This window comes from Typopeltis vanoorti, chromosome 2 (assembly GCF_054136105.1).
Source record: "Typopeltis vanoorti isolate ZY-2024b chromosome 2, IOZ_Tvanoo_1.0, whole genome shotgun sequence".
NCBI lineage: Eukaryota > Metazoa > Arthropoda > Arachnida > Uropygi > Thelyphonidae > Typopeltis > Typopeltis vanoorti.
The window spans coordinates 52983150-52996456 of record NC_143550.1 but is presented as its reverse complement, the minus strand read 5'-3'; the positions used below and the strand labels follow the sequence as shown (position 1 = coordinate 52996456).

Below are 13307 nucleotides of genomic sequence, written 5' to 3'. Positions count from 1 at the left end.
AAGAATAAATCTTTCGCCACAATATAACAAGAGTGAGGTGAGAAAGAGGGAATCAAGCTGCAAATCAGATGATTTTGTAAGTATATTGTATAGGAGAAATAGTATATAGATTGTTTATGTAATTGGATGACCTTGATGGTCAAAAGAATTTGTACTTGCAAAAATGACTTGCTCTTGAATGGTTTTGACATTAGGCATCTGAGGAAATTGTTGTTTGATGAAAGAGCAAATGGGAGTAGTCAGGAAAACTAGATATATCCAAGTGATTATAAGAAAGCATCGATGCATACTGAAATTGTAAATGTAGTAACATAGAGAGTGAGGAAACAAAAATGATAGATTATTAGGAATGACTCCAGAAAAGGGCATTATTAGTTCTGCCAAGAAAGAAAACAGTGTTTACTAAAAACATTGGAATTTAAAATAAAAAAAATTATTCACATTAATGAGACTTGGTTGGATATTATTAGAGGAGAATATTATTACAGAAAAGTAATGATATTCTCCAAGAAAATGTAACTAACTATTTAGGATGGATAAACAACATGGAATGTTAGGGAAATTTTGTTAATAATCACAGGAGACTTAAATCCAACCAGACTAGAAATCTGCATTGGTAGTAACAGTTTAATTAATACAGGCAGTGGGTTCGAGACTGTTTGGTGTGAAAATAAACAGGGAAGCATACACAATTAGGTGTTTTTGCAGACCAGGAAACATTGCTGTCCTCTACAGCAACGTTTCCCTTTCAGTATCTGCATGCCCCTTTTAAAATTTTAGTAACACTGGCATATCTTTCTTCCTATCCCCCACCCTCTAGGCTAAGGTAATTTAGAAGTTATAATAATATTTCATTCAGATATTTATAAATTAAACAATTGTAAAGATCTGTAGTCTTTAACATTTGAGTTATATAAATTAATGGCTCAAACTCACTACTTTCATTACTAATATTTGATCCTGCTGCATCAATGTGTTCTTTCTTACAGCTACCACAGTCATTTTCATTTTCCTCACCATTTTCTGTTATGCATTTCAAAAACTCCATTTTCAGCCAGGGATCCATATTAAAGGCTATAAGAAACACACACACACACACACACACACACAAAAAAAAAATAGATGTTAGTATTAATATATTATTATTAAATATTATTAGACTGTATTTCAAGATTTGTTAATAACTAAAACATATCTGCTAAAGAGGAACGAGAACTGTATTATTCATGCACATATAACTTGTACATTGCAACTTGAGATACAAAGATAATTAAATGTGTATACATGCCCACATTGGTGTGAAAACAATCACTGAGAACTGTTACAATTTTTTAAGATGAAAATGATTCTAAAATTGAACAGAGAGTTCTGACTACATGCTTCAAACTATATTTAAACTTGAGCTAGCTTTTAGTGCAAACAGTAGAAACAATGCAGCCCTAATGGAGGTCAGTTGATACATGCCAGGAGACACATCTTGTTTAAAAATTCCTTTATATTTTTTAGTTATCGAGAAATTAATTATATAATAGACCTGCACTTTTTTTGTAGCTCCCATCTGTTTTTTTTTTAATTAATTTTATATATTTTTTGGTATTTTTAACTTATTTTACATAGTCCAGAAACCCTGCTCTAGAGACCAAACATGGAACTTTTTCAAGCCACTTCAGGTCTCCAATAAGCAGGGGGGAGGTGTCTCATACTGGCAGTGAAATTCATCTCCCACCTACCTAAGTGCGACAATACAGTGAAAATACATATAAGTAAAAAATAAAATAAAAAGTGCCTCATACCCCCCTTAAAGATCTTCTGTGTATCTAGGGAAGGAATATGTACTACAATTTGAGAAACACTGCTCTGTAGGATTGGTCTGTCTCACTCTGGTAGATATAAAGAGGACTGTTATTATGAGCAATTTCAGCTATGGGGATATAGACTGGAGGGAAGGGAAAGCATCTAAATAAGGAAACAAAATTTATTAAATTACATTCCATATTCAAAAACCAATTACCATTATGCTTAAAACGAAAAGTTCTTAACCAATATTTTCGTTCTATATTGATATATGGCAGTGAAACATGGACACTAAATGCAAAGGAAATTCAAAAATTAAGAACAACACAATTTAGTATGGAAAGAAGATTAGGAAGAGTGAAACATCTGAAGTGGCAATGGGCTGGGCATATTTCTGAAAGACAAGATCAATGATGAACAAAAGAAGTACTCGATTGGATTCCATGAGAGGAAACATGACCATGGTGCTGACCTAAATCACTGTGGATTGATGATATCATCAAATTTGCACGAATGATATGGGATAGAAGAGCCATGGACAGACAGTTTTGGAGTAAACTTGGAAATGCCTTCATCCAGCAGTGAATTGACAATGGCTGATGATGATATATATTTATGCCACTTCTGTTATTAAAGTGAAACATTTCCAATAAATAGAAGGATAAGACAGGGAAGATGCAGTATCTCCCAAATTTATTTCATCTGCCTTAGAGGAAGTTTTCATAAATTGAATTGGAAGAAGGGAGGAATTAAAATTAATTAAAAAATTCTAATCATCTGTGTTTTCCTGATGATATAGTTCTCAGACAGAAAATAAAGGAATTAGCTTGAGTGTCCAATCAAATTGGTTTGAAGGTTAATTTAAACAAAACAAAGTAATGATAAATGACAATTCAACACCAAAAAGAATTATACTGAAAGATAGAGAAGTCGAGAGGGTAGATTCATATGTTTATCTTGGACAAATCATAATAATTAAAGATGGACAAATAGAAGAAATAAAAAAAGGGTGCATGGTTTTTTATAGGATGAAAGATATCTTTAAAGCAGACTACCAAAATTTTTCACTCCCCTTATTGCTGCTTGGCAGCAGATTTTTGAAGTTCATGGAATTGAATATGGTGATTTTGTGCCTGTCTGCACAGACAGTTAAAAATTGGAGGACCCAGCATGATCTTCTACCATCTTGCCAGACAGCATATATCTGCAAAGATCCCATTAACTAGAGTGTAACAACTTTGTAGCTAAGCTGTCATGATAAAGCGTGCACTAAAATATGTCAGATTGCATTGCTACCAAAGGTGCATAATATATTTAGGCTCACAAAATTCTCTTCAGCCAATAAAAAGTCTAGAGCTACAAAAACATCCAGTACTATCTTGAATCCAACACCTCTTTCAATTATGAAAGCTACACTTAGATGTACGCTTCTATTGGATTCCATGTTGGGATCAAGAGAAACGAAGCTGCAGCTAGGTCAGTTATTTTCTCAAATATCCTCCATCTGCCTGTACAATACATTAATTATTGGCAGATTATCAGACCCAAACTTCTATCCCAGTGGTAGCATAAAAATCTCACATAAATATTTTGCTTATTATGTTCATTTTTTACAGTTTAGATATATATGTTTAGTGAAAATTTTATTTAATGAGGAATATGTTTTGTTATGTGATAAAGTAATCTATATATGTGTGTGTATGTGTGTGTGTGTGTGTGTGTGTGATTTGCATTTAGTATTGCAATTATATGCTTGGTATTATTGGAGTCACCCTGTGGTTAAGCAGTTATGATATTAAAAGAGACTTAAATGTAATTAAATAGTAAACTTGCTTACCATATATTGTAATCCTTAGAGAATAACGTAACAATGTTGTATGTATATTATTCGTAAGGTTGTGTTATGGTAGTGTTCATATGTCACTATTGCTGTACAATGTGTGAGCACTGTAGCAACGGCAGCCATTTTATCACTTGAGTTCACTTTAAATTTTTGAATTCACTTTGAATCTTTGAAATGGACATACATATGCGTTAGTTGCTGTTACTGGAAAACAGGAATGCTAGGAAGTAAAGAGTAGTCAAACAAGAAAGAAAATCCAAGAGAAGCCTAATAAACTACCAAGTTAAATTCACTAATCTCAGGAAAGTTTTCATATGCATCTTTAATTACTCTCCAAGGAAATGGAACTCAAAATTGTAATGAAGAACAGCATAATATATCCAGCCTTTGTATATGAATCTGTGGTAAAAAGTTCCTGTATTGGAAATGCATTTGGAACTGCTCATTTAATTTATTCTTATTGTTTGTGCAATTATTCTTCATGCCTAATTTAGAAAATTAAAGGATAGATGCATTAAAGAAACTAGAAGACATATTCAAGTATATTGATCAAGTGAGATCTTTAGCTAATATATATTTAAGGAATTTAAGAGGCAGACTGAATGAGTGAGAAAAAAAATTAAATAAAGGAAGATATTTTGAACAGTGATAAAACAGATGCTATAAAAGAAATTTCTATATGGCCAAATGAGATTACAGAACTTTTAGCTAAATCCTATATTCAGTTTGTTTTTGGAAAATATTTTGTGTTATCTTATTGCATTAACTGTGAAAGTCAGAGTACAAGAGAATATTATTGAGCTCATTTATGTAATTCTTAAAATGACCATTTAGTTATTCTTTGTTTGTATTATCTGTTGTATATAATTATATGTTTACAGTAAATATTTTCATTTTTTTTATCATTGAGCTTCATTCTTTTGAACACAACATGTTGATCCTGAAGTCAGTGCACCGTCATGAATACAAATCTGAAACATTCTAACCAACAAAAATAAAATTAAATATATTGTTATCTTACTCCACAACTGTCTTTAATATAACAAATTTGGATATAGGTGAGGAATAACATGCCTACAGCAAAGCAAGCTCTTTAAAATATAACATTAGCCATCTTGGAATAGATGGACTAATAATAAGCTGTGCCAAATTAAGCCCAAAATTAAATGATAGTAGAATAGATGATAGTAAAATTCATTTTCTACTAACATAGGTCAGAATTGAAATTTTATTACGTGTCCAACAGTTCTACTTTTTGGACACATAAAGCATAACACATTCTGCTAATTTAATCATGAGAAATTGAATAGTTAGACACACACATACACATTCAGTGTAATATTTATTCTATTTGAACTAATATTTTAAGTTACATCCTTTATGAAACTAATATTACTTATATCCCCATTATAGGATACTGATTTCATTGCTCTCTTGGCTTGCTTCTTTAACAGAAATCATAGATATGCATATTACCTTGTGAAGGATTTGGTTTTGAAAGTGAGTATTACACTTGATATAATTAAATCTAATAATTTATGGTTACCATCTTTAGTGGTCATTGTGGTATTGTTACTGTCATGCTTGATATTGGGACTCTTCAGGATAGTCAACTCCTTAGTTATATAGGTTTTGAATTATTATTACTACACCCTCCATGGAGTCAGCAGACTCATTGTGGAAGGTTCATTCAACTGACATCGTATTTATCATACTGAATCTCAAAATCCTTAACACTTCCTACATGAACAATATATTCTGTAATGCATTCCATTTACCCACAATTCTCCATATAAAACATCTGTTCCTCATATCCCTTTTTTCACCACACTTTCACATAACTTCCAGGTATGGTCTCTGGTTCTTCACCTTTCACCTTCTACTCGTTTTTTATAATCTCTGGATTAATTTAATAAAATTCCCTCAGTAACTTAAACATCTTTATCATATCACATCTTTTCCTGATATCCACAAACTCTGCAATCCACATTCCTTCACCTGGTTTTCACTGTGACCAAATCTGAGCACAGTAGTTCTAACCAGTGCTTTATACAGTGGCACATCCACTTCCTCATCTCAAATGTTAGTGTACTTTTTATCATAGCACCACAATGATGTGCAGTCTTTAAATCACTTGCAATATGCCCTCTAAACTTCACTCTACTGTCAACCATTACTCCGAGATCTCAAATCTCATCCACTTTCTGCAGTATAGTTCCATCAATATAGTATGCAGCCTACTTCTACACTCCAAAATGCAACACCTTGCACTTATTATTATTAACACTGTAACCCCACTTCTTTTTCCAAATCAAAAGTCTATTCAATAAGCAGCAGTGCTACTTATAATTCTCCCCAACTTTGCATCATCAGAAAACAACTGAAGATTCACAGTCAGTCCATGTGATATATCATTTACAAAGTTAAACAGCAGAGGCCCAACAACAGAACCCTGGGGCATCCCATTGGTTACCCTCTTTAACCAATATACAGTTGACCCTTGAACAGTGCAGGTTGGGTCTGCTGATCCCCCACATTGTTCAAAAATTCGCGTACAACTTTTTACTCCCAAAAACTTAACTACTAATAGCCTACTGTTGACCAGAAACCTTACCGATAGCATAAACAGTCGGTTAACACATATTTTGTATGTTATATGTTTTATATACTGAATTCTTACAATAAAGTAAGCTAGAGAAAAAAAATCTTATTAAGAAAATCACAAGGAAGAGAAAATACATTTACAGTACTGTATTGTATATAAGAAGCCTGTCCTAGAAACATGCCTGCAGAATGGTATTATTTTGTCCTCTTTCCATTCCTTAGGAACCTTAGTCATTGCAAGACTTTCATTAAATAACCAGGTCAAGGGCATAACTAGCTGTTGTGCACATTCCTTAAAAATACGTGGCGATATGTCATCCATTCCCACAGCCTTATTAACATCCAATCAACACTTGATACACCACTGATTCTTTCACTTCCAATTCTCCTAATACTTGCCTCCCCTCTACATATTGCACAGCATCATTTACACCAGTATAAAATCAACTAATAAAGTGGACACTCAATAATTTCACTGTACCCTTTGCAACAATCACTCTGCTGCCATGGCTATCCACCAGCGTCAACCTGCCATAATTATATTTCCTCTTGCTTACTATCTAGTGGAAGAATTCTCTTGATTTAATGTTCGCCTGACCAACCCATCTCCTCTCATACTGTAGCTTTTTCTTCTTTACCATGCTCGTCACTTTCCTCCCCTGCAGTTTATACTGTTCATGGATTTGATCGCCACTGTCTTGTATCTTGTACCTCCTCCATAATCTTTTCTTTTCCAACACAGCTTGCTTGATTTTACTGTTCATGCATTTCACTCCTACTGTATTTACTCACCTAATCTTTGGAATGCAGTTATAAACTGCCTGTCGGATACTGCCCTATGAATTTACATGCACTGTCAACATCTTTTCTGCACAGCTTGTCTACCTAATATATCAATGCTAGTTGACTACAGAGTTTCCCATCACCTACTTTATAATTCAACCTATATCCTTTTTTGAAAGTAACTTTTTCTTTTTCACCCCTTCTCAAACAAGTATCTCATGATCACTCTCACCAACTACCAGCAGTTTTAATACCTCATTAATAACATTATTAAATGTTATTAAAGCACTATAAAATAATAGTCAATGAAAATAAAATTACAGCCAAACTTCTAAAAATTGTAAAGCATGCTTAACAACTGACATTTTTGAATTCATCAAGCTAATATGAAAACAAAGAAAGAAAGAAATCCCAGTTTATTGAAATATGGCTATACCGTGCCCTATTTTTAAGAAAGGAAATTACATCATTATCAGTAGCTATAGAGGTATCTCCCTCTTAAATACCTGCTACAAAATGTTGTTTGTACTGATCTGGAAAAGAAATTATGTATACACATCAAACATTATTGGGGACTATCATTATGTTTTTTGCTAGGGAATGTCAACAAGGTGATCATATTTTCATGCTCTAGCAATTGTTAGAAACTCATTATAAATTTAATAAAGAATTACATCTAGTATTTGTGGGCTATAAACAAGCACATGATAGCATACATTAAAACACACTATGGAAGGGAGTAAGACTTTTGAGAATACCACAGAAGTATATAGTTGTATCATATTTATATACTTCTATGGTATTCTAAAAAGTCTTAGTCTTGAAACAGAGTCTTGAAATAAGACTCTGTTCAAATTAGGAAAAGTCATTAAAGATCTAATTGAACAAAGGAGGATGGAAATGAATGGGAAGAACATCCTATTGACTTATGTTGATCACCCCATCCAAAAAAAAACTTCACCAGGAACTCAGTAAAGTAAAAGTTATGCTTACGACGTTCAAGGTATCATTCTTCATCATGCTGTGCCCCAAGGACAAACTGTTAATGCACAGTACTGTCGGCGATTTGTGGAGCACCATTTGCACCTGGCTTTAAGGAGGAAAGCAACCACATTTTTTTACAGGTGTTCTCTACTGTGTTTGTTGCATGACAATGCTCAATGTCATGTGTTGCAATTAGTGATAGACATGTTGGACAGATGGCAGTAGGAAGTATTGGGACATCCTCTGTATTCACCGGATATGAGTCCTTGTGACTAAGACTTATTCTTCAAAATGAAAGAATCCCTCAGAGATCTAAGTTTTGTAATGTGTAAGCAGTTCTTTGAGCAGTAGGTCACACTATCACTGATAACAAGCAACACTCTGCTGATGGTATCCAGCAGCTCCACAAATTTGGAAATAGGTGCAGAACATGGCAGGAGATTACATTGAAGGGATTTAATTGTATAGACTTTATAAATAAATTATTTTACATTTTGTGCACATGTTGCCACTACTTTATTTACAACCCTCATATAATGTGTAATTTGATGCAGCTTGATACAGTATAAACTTGATGTACTGTAACAAATATATATATATTTGTTCTAGTATATCAGATTAATTGAAGGTTTTCATTCTTTGGACAGTTAGATAGTTGAGATATATATAAACGTATATATCTATACATATAGGTACATATATTCAAGATAACTAAATCAAGCATATATTCATATATGCTTGATTTAATTATCCATTCTTTCTTATGTAAGCTCATCATATTCACTTTACATGAATATGAGGGGGTGGAAAGTTTGATAAACACCTAGAACAAAAATGATATTAAAGCAACTGATATAACCACAAGAAAGAACGTATCTTAAAACCCTTTAATCCCCATGTTCAACAAATTGTAGTAATTTGTTCTTTTAAGATATATATATAAGAAGACATAAAATGAATTAATTTTTGTTTTAGTTTTTATCAGAACTTTCCAGCCCCCCCCCCCCCGATCATCAGGCTGTGGGTATTAATCTCATTGTGGACATGGTGATGAAATACATCTCTCACTTACAAAAAAGTGAGAGGTGTATTTCATTGCATGATGATGGGGAGATCATTGGAAGGTTGAAAAATGTTCAATGTTTAGTCTCTAGAATAGAGTTCTGAATTATCTAACCCACTACTAATACTGATGCATTATAAGCTTACATCTTTTTACTGTGTGGGATTCATATTAAAAAAAAAACAACTTTTAACTGATTATACTACCACACTGACGGTTACATCCATCATCTATAAATTAAAGATGCCAAGAAATTATATTCGTGGTGCTTAAGGGTCAAAGCTGTATAACTGAGAGGAGACCTCCACATAGCCTTTAAAGGAATGCGGAGAACCGACCAAGGCTTCTGACCTAATGTCCAATCCTCACCTTCTCGTGGTGCAACCTGTTGGGTATATACCTAGATACTGAATAAATGAGAATGGGCTGGCAATTTGGGATTTAGCCAACCAAATTGTATTCTTATTGGCTTAAACCAAAATACAAAATGATGGTACAACAGGACAAAATTTCATGCAGGCTGAGACGTCGCCTGGTTAAACAAGGCCCCCGTTGTTTTCGCCAGGACAAACAGCGAAAAGTCAGCTACTGGAACAAATCTGAAAGCACACCCCAACTCAACATCACCTGAGTTAAAGATTGGTACTATCATAAGAAGCCTGAATGGCAAAGAAATGGAGCTAGCTGAGGAATTAGATAAGTACCAGATCAACATAATAGGGGTGACTGAAACAAAAAAGACCAAATCTGGTGAGATCTTTGAGCAAAAAAAAAAAAAAATCAGCTAACGCCTTTTTATTCCCGTATACGGGAGTAGGATGTTATACTTCTAAATAAATCCGTTACAAGTTTGCAAGATTCCCTGACTAAATTTGAATAACTGCTGTAATATATATTTTATGAAGGTCAGCATTAAAAAGACAAAAACGATGAAACTATGTAGAATTGTTGAAAATGTCAAGTGTGTTGTGTACAGGGAACTTGTGGAACAAGTAAAACATTTCAGCTACTTAGGTACGATTTTTAGTGAAGATAGTAAATTAATTATGGAAATAGACAACAGAATCAGCAAAGCTGGTATGGTAGGAAGTCATTTGAATAAATTCATATGGAATAAGAGAGAAATTAGTCAGAGCACTAAATTAGCTATATACAAGTCAGTGTTCTAACCAGTTTTAACTTATGGATCTGAGAGCTGGGTCAGAAGTAAAACACTTGACCGAAGACTAGAGACCGTGGATATGAGTGTCCTGAGAAAGATTAGAGGCGTGAACAGATGGCATCAATGGCAATATCATGTTAAAAACGAGGATATTAGGAAAGAACATTGTCAGCATCCATATATACTCTGGATTAGAGATAGATGTTGAATTTTTTTCCACTTGGTGGAAAATCTGTCTAATCCAGAGTATTTTAGTGCAGACGTGTCATTAAAAAAAATTAATAGTATTCTGCCAGTTTATAATGATTCCCTATAAAATAAGTATAATGTCTATTTATTTAATCATTTCTTTTGTTTTCAGTTTTGCTATATTAAAGTTTGATATTCCTAATTTATTTTATCCAGGAAATGAACAGTGTTAGAGCTTGGAATCTCTTTTCTCAGATTGTTGGTATAGCCCCTGATATACGACATAACAGATTCTGTTTACGTTTAATGATGAAGGTAATTCTTTTTTTAATATTTTTTATACTTTACTTTTATATCACAGTTTATTTTTAAAATAAATGATGATAGTTTGAGAAACCGTTAATTATTCAGTTTTTGTAATAAATATTATTTAATCATTGTGACATACTCCTCGGAGATTTAATTGCTCTATAAAACTTGCTGTTTGGTGAATTAATTCTCCAACAACACATAACAAATTAAGCCATAGACCTAATTTGTTGTATCTGTACCAGGAGACCAGACCTACGCACATTAGTCCAAATGAGGTCTACGCACATTAGTCCAAAATGACATCCTTATCTTTACATGCGAATGTTCGTTTCAGATTATATATCATCTCTTCTATAACTAAATAGGAGACGATATATAATCTAGGCCTATGAATCCCCAACCACAGACATGGACTCCAGAGAGTGGGTGCAAAGGAGAGTGTTAAAAATTATATCATTATTGTGGAATACTGATTATGAAGACAGATTGAGAATTTGAAGACTGCAGACACTAGCAAACAGGAGAAAGAGGGATGATATGATTGACACTTACAAACTTCTAAAAGGGATTTCAGTTGATGGAATTTTTCAATTTATGGAGGGTGGGGGAAAGGACAAGAGAACATCCTTGGAAGCTGAGAATGAATGCCGCTATGTGATTGGAATGGATTGCCATTGGATGTTGTGAGTGCAAGCAGTGTGAATGAATTCAAGAATAAATATAATAGCTGATGTGTGTAGTATGTGGCCTCCCTTGACAAGTCCCTGACTCCTTGGAAGTCTCTCTTAATAATAATAATATAATCCAGGTTGTTTGTGATTTGGGCTACATATATCATAATTGGTCATAATTTCCTTCTTTTGTAGTTTAGCATGTAACCTTTTCTGAATGGAACATTCATAAACGTAATAATTTCCAAGTGAGTACCACATCACTGTCCCCAACTGGAGGCAGAATAGTTACTTCTTTAACTGAAACTCCCTCTGGCACTATAATCAAATCCAACACTCTTTGATCTCAAATTCCTTCTGTCACATGCTGCCTGAGGAAGTTTTCCTGCAACAGCTCGATAAATGCATTTTTATTCTTGTGAAATTTCACATCTACACAGTCAGTGTTTGAATAATTAAAGTCTCCCATTATGATTACTCTTTTTGCACTCATCATCTTTATTTGGTTATATGTCTGTTCATCACTAGCTACCGATCCACCAGGTCTGTAACAACACCCCACTATGTATTTGATCTTGTTAGACTCCATCTCACACTAGATGGCTTTAAAGTCACTGTCACTAGTTTTGCAGTCATAGGTCTTAATTCTGACTTGATTCAAGTCATCCCTCCTCCTCTCCTGTCCTTTCTAAAAATGCTATACCCTTTGTACTTGACACCAGTTAGCATGTCTGCTTCTGATAGGGTCTCACTAATGCTTACAATATGAGGTTCCAGTATATTATTATTATTAGCTGCCATAGCACAATTGGAAGAACAGCAGAACATTGTGGCCTTCGATTGGAAAAGACTTGGATTCGATTCTTGTCCTGATGAGGGGAATCCTTATATGGTTTTTTTCAATTGATGGTGAGTTAGCCAATCTCATATTGAGGTAGCAGGGTTTTTTACTCCCGGAAACTTGGGTTTTTCATCCCACCTATCAGACAAATTGGCCTTCAGAACATATGCGATTTACAAACAAAAAAGTACTGTTGTTGGTGATGATGGACAATAAATGGCATTCATGGTAGTAGTGTCATAGTTGGAGAATTAAGTATTACTGGAGAGGATGAGATGTATTTAGCAAAGTAGAGTAGTGTGCCCTCCCACGACGAGTCTTTGGACTCCCTAGAGGTGTCACATAATAATAATATTAACCCGGGCAACAAATTCTATTTTTTTGTTTACAATATGCCAACATTTGTGTACATACATAATAAGTTACCTGCATGCTCTTTTGTATATTATCTCTGTGGTGTATATGACACAGTTGAACAACTTACAGATCTCTGTACTTATCTAATTTGCCTGAAATTATTACATTAATTAGTGTGAGAATATCTGAAGGCAACAGTTTTGTATGTTCTGTTAAGGTGTGATTATTTATTAATGGCATATGAACAAAATCTGTTTTGGGAACATGAACATTGGTATATAGAGGGTTCAAAGAAAGACAGTGTATTGTCTGGTGATTATAATTTATTTAATATTCTTGAAAAGCTTATCAGTATTTTTTATCATAAATTTACAATTTATTAACAATGGTTTTATTATTAGTGAAACATATTTAGATTACAGAAGGTTGTACTGTGTTTGTATTCTTATACGAACACGTATATATCTTTATTTATCCATAAATAGTGGGAAAGCAGCTTGTGTGGGCGGGTGATTTTTTTTTAAAAATGTATTTATCTACTTGATCTTGTTTTTTGAGTTGGTGTGAGAGATCAGTTTTGTTTTTTACTATTGAAATCACAATTACTATTGAAATCACTATTCATTGGAATCACAACATCTAGGATTTCATTATGGTAATCAGCTTGATAGTGAATCATCACTGACTTTTATCACCTTTGCTGA

At 33.6% G+C, this 13307-nt stretch overlaps 2 protein-coding genes across 2 annotated transcripts in view; one reads left to right on the top strand and one right to left on the bottom strand.

Moving 5' to 3' along the window:
- The window catches only part of LOC150109014 (general transcription factor 3C polypeptide 3), a 306866-nt gene that overhangs the window by 252568 nt on the left and 40991 nt on the right, over positions 1 to 13307 (top strand). The window contains exons 22-23 of the mRNA XM_090411276.1: positions 5051 to 5137; positions 10639 to 10737. Coding sequence (XP_090267402.1) covers positions 5051 to 5137; positions 10639 to 10737 — 186 coding nt within the window. The remainder of the gene's footprint in view (positions 1 to 5050; positions 5138 to 10638; positions 10738 to 13307) is intronic.
- Positions 994 to 13307, bottom strand: part of LOC150109013 (short-chain dehydrogenase/reductase family 9C member 7-like) — a 154660-nt gene continuing 142346 nt past the window's right edge. Inside the window, exon 7 of the mRNA XM_090411308.1 lies at positions 994 to 1074. The gene's annotated coding sequence lies outside the window, so the exon portion shown is untranslated. The remainder of the gene's footprint in view (positions 1075 to 13307) is intronic.